Source organism: Balaenoptera borealis (assembly GCF_965194805.1).
Source record: "Balaenoptera borealis genome assembly, chromosome: 8".
Taxonomy (NCBI): Eukaryota; Metazoa; Chordata; class Mammalia; order Artiodactyla; family Balaenopteridae; genus Balaenoptera; species Balaenoptera borealis.
This window is the reverse complement of record NC_138865.1, coordinates 19,088,685-19,096,984: the sequence shown is the minus strand read 5'-3', so window position 1 is coordinate 19,096,984 and position 8,300 is coordinate 19,088,685. Positions and strand designations below refer to the sequence as shown.

The following is an 8,300-nucleotide window of genomic DNA, read 5'->3' as shown; positions in this document are numbered from 1 at the left end:
GGTAGGCAATGCTCAGATTTTATGTAAGAGTTTACTGGTCCAAGGTAGCCTGAGTAATTAGTGCATTATATTACTCCTTATCCCAAGGCCAGGAACCTTGTCTATTTCTAGCCCGGGCAGGGGATTTTTCCCATGCCCTGTATTTAACTCATATATCTTTCCTCCCATACTCCTACCTGGGTAACCTGATTGCAGAACTGCTGTTGGCACATTGAAACCCAAATCGAGGGAGTGATCTCCACTGCTGGCTCCAATCTCGATGTTCCCAAAGGACAGTATAATCATGACACTGAGCGTCTCAGCTACAGGGAAGCCTGGGCCTGCCCTTCCCTCTCCCACCTGCTACAGCCTCCAGGAAGGCATCACTCCTATCTCCCCAGCACTGAGCTCCTGCTCGGGAGATGCAGGCTGCAGGGAGAGGCCCCGGGCATCTCCCTGTCTCAGACCCTTGAGCCAAGGACACCGGCAGGAGAGGAATTTGGCCACCCTGCAGATGGTTCTTTGCCCTTAGACCTCTGCTAAAGGTGTCACAGGATGACCAGAGCATTATTTAAACATCTCATTCAGTGGGTTCCACTGGCTTTGGCCCTATTTCATACTTAGGGTCTAATTTTCAGAAGTCTTCCAGGATGCTTTCCTCTTCTTTTTTTCCTTCCCTTCCCTTCCTTTACTTTCTTTCCAATCCTTTAATTTCTTATGATCCACTGCAAAATGAAATACCTCACTGAGATGTACGTTTAGAAAGTGGAAGTGTTCCATCATCTAGCCCATCTAAGGAGCATTTCTGAAGATGACGTCTAGACATGTATATACACTCATTCTCTACCTATACTACATGTATACACATATCTATACTTATATCTGTAACTGGATCTAGTTAATTTGCAGTGGCTGTCTACTTGCTTGCCTAATGTGATGCTTAGAACCATAGTTTCTTAAATTTGGAAGGTAACCCAGTTTGAAAAATAAGAGGCAGAAATGTTGCACACCTGCATCAATATCTCCTTTCAAGAACTTGTCTCAAACCTCATCTTCATGTTGACATTGAGTGGAGATGCAGAGATCTAGAAAATGGAAAGCCAAATACATTGTCCATTGTTAAAATTATTTTATTCTCCACTATGCACAAAGACCTGTGAACTATTTTCAATTTTCCCTATCAGCTCTTCTTAAAAAAAGGAAACATTCAGTGACCCTTAAAGTAATTCATAACTTTTAATATTTTTTTTCTGATACAGAAAATGTCATGATTCCAGGGGACAGGAAGCCTGGCTACTTTTTATTTTAACCAATTCAAATGCACATCACATTGTGCATGAGTTCTCACTCCAAATTTATTTATAACCATTACAATTAGTATACGTTTTAAATAAAACCAACAATTCTAGGTCCTATTCCTTGTTCTGCTGCTACGTATATATCTACTTTTTGCTTTGGGCCTCAGTTTACTGGGTAAGAAAATGGTATTTTGAAATGTCAAATAAGACAGACTGGAAAACACAGTTAATCCCTGCAGTTAAAAAAGGAATACTACAATTATAATCTACTATTATTAGCAGTTCTAAGAGATCACCAAAAGAATGCCAGAATAATGGTCAGGCTCAGAAAAACTTGGGGAGTGAGAACAGACATGGGTAAATACAGAAGAAGCACTTGGCAGCCCCATCTTTGGAACTTAGAGTGCTCACTGTGTGACTGGGTGATGTCAAGAACATTGTTTTAACAGCAATACACTTCCCCACTCTGCCGGGAATGCATCAATATTGGCATTGGAAAAGCTGTGTCCTTGGCTTGGCCATTGATCATCTGAGTGACAGGGACACATCACATCTCTTGCCTAGTCTTCCTTCCCTAGCTTGGAGCCAGAGGAGCATTTCTCAGACTGGAGTAAGAATTTAAAAAGAAGAATTTCCTTGTATATGCTACTAATGTGGACTCAAATTAATCTTGTTACACAAATATGTACAAAAATAAATTATGTATAGACTCCTTATGTTTATTCCTTTGATTAAACTGTAACTCCCATTCAAACTTGGAAATTAAGTACAAATAAACACAGTAAAGTCAATAACATTCAAAGTAAAATTAATTTACTGTGATGAGTAAAGTTTTGTTGAAACTAAATCTCTGCTCCCAATGTGACTCTAGAACTGACTACCATGGTGCAGAAGCCTTTGAGGTCAGCATCTCTCTACTACCACAGGCGCCAGATGACTCACTCCTTCCACTGATTTCTTCTATTCAAGTAAACACTTCAGTCGTACATCATTGTGTACAAATGTGACGTTAATTTGCTTCAGGTGGGGCAAAGCCATCTGACTGTTCTTTTCTCTCTGATTCTTTAAAAACCTGGCACCCATAATGTTGGAAACCCCGCTGAAAATCTTGGCACTGAAATTGCGTGCACAGCTTGATGGCACAGGTGTCATTCAGATGATTCCGCATATTACTGTATTAACTTTTAAGATTATCATAGAAATGAAAGCATAAAAAGAGATTCTGGTGACATCTCAAACACTGGAGAATATACCTGCCCAACCCTAGCGTTCCATGGATCTCAGACTGAGAAACTAGCGCTACCTAAGTCCACTTCTGACATTCACATCTCCTGAATCCGGGAAGAGTGTCTATAATTACAAGCTACAATCCTTATTTTTGCCAGTAACTTCAGATTCTGACCCGATCTTCCTTGATGAAATGGCAGGAAGTCAGGTCAACCGGTTTGATGGTCTCCCACTCCCTTTCCCAGGTCAGTTTGTGAATACACCAAAGGACAGTGGCCTGAGCAGGAAGGGGAAACAGCTTAGATAGTCTACATGCTGGAGAATGACCTCAAGGTAGCAGTCCAATACGTCAAGAGCTGCCGGAAGAGCTCTCTCCCTTCTTAGTCTTAGTGGGTGTTTTTGAGTTCCAGGGCAGTGATGTTTGGAAAAGCGACTTGCACCCTGCAGTGGGTGTTCATAAGCACGGCATCCTCCCCCGCCCCCCCACCTCCACACTCACTTTCCCTCTTCCCCTCTCACATTGGAGGGTTTTCTGGAGCACTGTGGAGAAAGAAGAGGTCGTTTCTCCTGCCCGTAGAGTATCACAAAGAAGGAACTCACGACAGAGAATCTTGCAGATGCTGAAAACGTTGGGAGCTAATCAATAGCCTTGGAGTCCTTCGAAACCATCACATGGGGGAAATATCCACAACAATGGGAAGACCTTTACCAATTGCCCTCCCCCCACCCCCCGAGACTTTTTGAATGTTGAAAATGTCAACTTTGCAGGAAAGTTTTGCTTTCAAGAATTAAGAGAATTATTGTTTCCTCTGTTTAGAAACTAAAATTCACATGGTCGCCTCGGCTCACTCCTGAGGTCATCGTTTCCTCTGCGTGCCAAGTAGATGAGGCAGGCAAGGGGACTTATATTTCATGTGTAAGAGTGAGACTTCTAAATAGAGCTCATGCTTTTGAAACATCTTAAAAGGATTAAAATTACTACTTATGTCATCGTATCCATATCTCATCCACCCATGAGGGATGTTTGCAACCAACCTTTGAACATCACTTCTAATTTTCTCAGTGTGGCCCCCAGATCAGCGACAGCACCTGGCTGCTTGTCAGAAATGTACATTTCGGGGCCTCACCTCAGACCTGCCGAATCGGATACCCTGGGGTGCAGCTCAGCAATCTGTGCTGTAACAAGCCCTGCCGGGGATTCTGACCCCAGCTCAGATTTGAGGATCGTTGTTGGAGACAGCTGACAGTGGTGGCTCTCACCCTTGGTTCATAATAGAATCATCTGGGGAGCTTTTTAAAATCCTTGATGCCTGGACCTCACATCCACTCCAGTTAAATCAGATTATCTGGGAGTTGGGACTCAGGTATTAGTGTTTTTATAGCTCCTCGGGTGATCCGACATGCTGAGAATGGATGCCCTTCACACCCTTGCTGCTCAAAGTGTGGGTGTGGCGAAGCTGCATCAGTGTCTTGTGAGAGCTGTCTGCAGATGCAGAACCTCGGGCCCAGCTCCCGGCCTGCCGAGTCAGAATCTGCATTTCACAAGATCCCCGGTGATTCCTGCCCACTGTACAGTCTGAGAAATGCTGGGCTATCATCAGGGCTACTCTTGGTTACTGAGCTGCTGTATGCATGATGTGTCTGCTGTCCTGTCTTAACCTGCGATTAGTGATGTGACATCTCATTTTTCTTTCACAGGATACAACAGACTACGTTGCGTACGTAGCTAAGGACCCTGTTAATCGCAGAGGTAAGCGATGTGTGACTTTCGTCATCTCTCACTCATGTGCAGCCAGGCTTAACAATGGATACCAGATGGTCCTCATGATCTCAGCCCTCTTCATCCAAACGAACAGTGTCACATCGTACTGTTAGCGATAATTGAGGTTTGCAGGCAGTGAAGCGTGGCGGCACACCCGGCTGGGTTAGGAGATGCTGGATGTCTGAGAGCTTTAAACACACACCTGTATCCAGATGGCTAGAGCTTGGTACACCTGACCTGCGCATGGCAGCTCCCACTCATACGCTGAAGGTGCCCTCAGTTACACCTGAAGACTTTGGAAACCGCTGGCCTCCTGCCCAGCTCCAGCTCCTTGTGCGTCCACTGCCAACTAAGTCTCCCCGAGAAGCCTCATGCTGCCCTGCATGGCCCTGGAAGCCAGTGTCCAAGCTCAGGTGCTGCCCACTTACACCCCGCAAACGTGCTAGGGCCTCAGACACAGGCTGGGTAGGGGATTTGAAACATCCAATTACTTCCCATCTTCATGGAACCTTTATTCCTAGACCCTCCCTACATACCCACCACCCCATTTCTTTCATCATTTACAATACAAAAGGGTCCCCCCCTCCAATGTTAACTAGCCTGGGCAGGTGGGCTGATTAGGGGGCGCTACCCTTGAATCCCGGGCAGGCACCAGGTGCTGTACAACTCCAATTTAGAACTCACTGACGAAGGTCACCTGTGGGGTTTGTAACACTACAAATGGCACTTCCCTCTACCACCCATTGCTTCCCCTCCTCCTCCCACCCTCTACCCCAGGTACCCATTGTTAAGATTTCCTAGTTGGCTTTGCAGAAGTTTTATATCTGTCGATACACATATATATATACTCTTTTTCTTTTAAAATTTCACCTCAGATGAGATTTTAGCATTCTGTTTTCCCACCAACCTTGGGGGAGGGGGAGGTGGCAGGAGGCACTAATCCAAGAGTTAACACTTGTTGAAGTTCTTCCTTTATTTTTGTTTGTTCTAAGTTAACTTCAAGTAATCTAGACTTTTTCTTCACATCCTTAATGGCTCCTAGGTCAATGGTTCTGAAAATGAACCATACTTTATACCTGGGGAGCTTTAAAAAAATCTCAGTGCTCAGGCCTCAGAGAGGGGTACCCAGGCAACTGTATTTTTTAAAAGCTCTCCAGATGATTCCCATGTACAGCCAGGGCTGAGGAATCAGGCTCTAGGTCCAGACCCTGAAGGAGTTTAACCCTGTGCAATTTGACTTAGGGCCATGGAAGCATCCAAGCTGATACCTTGTTTCACGGCTGTAAACCAGCAGCACCTTCTACCCTTGTCAAAGTACCACAGTACCTGCCACAGTACCTTTTCAAAGTCATGGAAATCAGGATCCACTCCATGTGCTCGGTGGTTGCTGGACCAGCTCCCTTTGGGACCCGCATGCAGTGCTAGTGTGAAGACAAACGCCAGACCTCTGCGCTGTTGCTGGTGCTTTGGGGGCACCAGCAGCATAGGGGTCCTTTGAGATGCTTGATAGGAGATGATCGCTCCCTTCTTCCAGTTATCTGTTGCCCGTAACAAATCTTAATGGCCTAACAGCCATCATTTAAAAATATCTTTTGATATGATGAAGTATCAAGCATCCAGGCGGGGCTCAGTTGGCCAATTCTTCTGCTCTCTGTGGCATCAGTGGGGTATTGGGTGGTCTTTGGCTGGTGGCTGGCCTGGTCTAGAGGGTCCAAGTTGACTTCACTTCCACGCCTTGGACCTTGGCAGGGAGGACTAGAAGTCAAAGCCAGCAGGGTCCTTCTCCCTCTGCAAGGAGTCTCAGGGCCCCTCCAAGTGGCCCCTGAATCAGGGCAGTAGGACTTCCCACATAGCAACTCTGGGCACCATGATGCCAAAGTGGATGCCAAAGACCACTTCATCTCTGTCATAGTTGACGAGTCAGAGCTGTCCCAGGCAGCTCAGATTCAGGGGAGGGGAACCAGACCTGTCTTCCAACAGAAATTTGCAGCCTTCCTTATCCATCACATCTCTGTTCCCACACATACACAGGCAGCCCCAGCCTCCTGGGAGGCAGTGTGGGAAGGGAGGGGAGTCATAGATCTGGCCATGAACAGTATCTCAGAGCACGCTTTGCCTCCATCCGATATGTGTCCACCTACCGTTGCCTCCTTCCGCAAGGAGCTGGGGGAGGGCTCCCCCGGCTGATCTCTTCTCTTTCCTCCTGCCCTAGGCCAGGAAGAGAGTTTAATTGAATAAGAGTGGCCTCTGCCATGCAGGAGTCAGATTAGCAAGAAATTCTGGGAGTGAATGTTCTTATTTGGACTCTTAAATATCCAACTCCCCACGCAGAGGCCCCAGTTGATGTGCTGACCCCATTGTGGTTCCCTGGCTGCAGGCGGAGCTCCTCAAGGCAGGCAGGCATCAAGGCACATTTGGAGCCCAGAAAGTCTTCTGTCAAAATCCTGCAGAGATGGGTCAAAGTCCCTCACTGTTATCATTTGTCCTTTCCACACTGATTCCTGCTCATACATTCTGGTGTGTGTTTTTGGGTGATCTAGCAGTATTTACAGTGAGAAAAAAATTATATTTTTCTCTCTAGTATCAAGAATCCATGGCTTATATAATTAATCTGGTGGAAGGGCAAAGGATCTCTGACCCATGTCATTAAGCTCTATGGTAACCACCACCATCTTGAGGAGATAAGGATTGCAAATGAGTGAAGTTTCATGAGGTTGGCGCCTTATAGCTGAAAGGCAGGGCTGACAGGAGACCTGGAAGGTGACTACTGATATATGTAGGATAAAACGCCCAACAAATCAGGCTTTGCTGGATCCTAACATACCATTTTCTTTTCACATTGGAATTTGTATTACTACCCAAGGACTCCCATTCCCTGCAACCTAATGTCTCTTGGTTCAGAATGGACTGTTTGGGTCACAGAAGTACCTAAAAAATAATGTCCTAATTAGACATATGGCTGCCTGCAGATGGCATGTACTTCCTATAATTTATAACCACAATAGCATCCCTATTCAGGCGCCTTCTGGAACTCCTGAAATTGCATGGAAAGTCATATCCTGTGGTGCTGACCTGATGGTAGAGAGGCCTGAGTGTTCAGCCCGTATAGCTTCTAACACATCCTGCTGCCCTTTCCCCAGGATTTCCTGAATAAGGGGGAAACGTGGTGACTGGGCTTGAGAGGGAAGCCCCCCGTGGACTACTTACTGCCTCACATGCCTGCGCTTCCTTCTCCAGGCTTCTCTACTAGCTCACGGTCATTTCAACACTGAATTTAGGGTTCCTCTGGCCTCAGACAGTTGTAGGCCGCAGGAGGTGACTTTCCAGGAGAAACTTAAAAAGTATGAACTCCTTAAATAATACAGCACCTTCTCTGGATTTTCTTTCCCCTAGGAGTATACCTCTTCTGTATAATAAGTGAAAGCAATGATTTATTTTTTTAAGCCAGGAGGTTAAATTCCATCTCATAACACTGTGGTGGGAGGTTAATTTTCCTGTGAGTGAATGATTAGGTTGTTTCCGATATCTGGCTTTCGTCAACCATGGTTTTTTGTGTTTTTTTAAAATAAACAAGCCAGTCCCTGTGTTCTAAATACCCTGTGCCAAAGAATGTGAATGTTCCTGTGTAGCCCAAGACTTCTGGCTGAAAGTCAGACTTGTGTAGTTACCAGCCTGCTGCACATCTCTGCTCAGAAGCCTCCTAGCCCCCTCACCTTGACAAGCCACAGAGCTAAGTCTTTCCTTCCACCACAAAGTATCTGCTTGTCTCACTCATCACGATGTGAGCTCACTCCTGCTCTATCCCCTGTCTCGTTTCCTGTGATCTCCCCTCACCTCCACTCCAGCTCCCCTGATCTTCTGGCTCTTCCTTGAACATGTCAAGCAAGCACCTGCCTCAGGGCCTTTGCACCTGTTGAGCCCTATGCCTGCAACATTCTTAGACTAGACCTTCCTATGGCTCACTCCCTGACTTCCTTCAGGCTTCTTCTGCGATGCCACCTCCTACATGGCTTTCCCTGGTCATCCTACATGTC

The 8,300-nt window shown here is 46.0% G+C and overlaps 1 protein-coding gene across 2 annotated transcripts in view; it reads left to right on the top strand.

Annotated features, from left to right (window-relative positions):
* SHC3 (SHC adaptor protein 3) overlaps positions 1 to 8,300 on the top strand; it is a 148,070-nt gene that overhangs the window by 87,140 nt on the left and 52,630 nt on the right. For both annotated transcript variants that reach the window (XM_082403391.1, XM_082403390.1), the window contains exon 6: positions 4,203 to 4,254. In XM_082403391.1, coding sequence (XP_082259517.1) covers positions 4,203 to 4,254 — 52 coding nt within the window. The remainder of the gene's footprint in view (positions 1 to 4,202; positions 4,255 to 8,300) is intronic.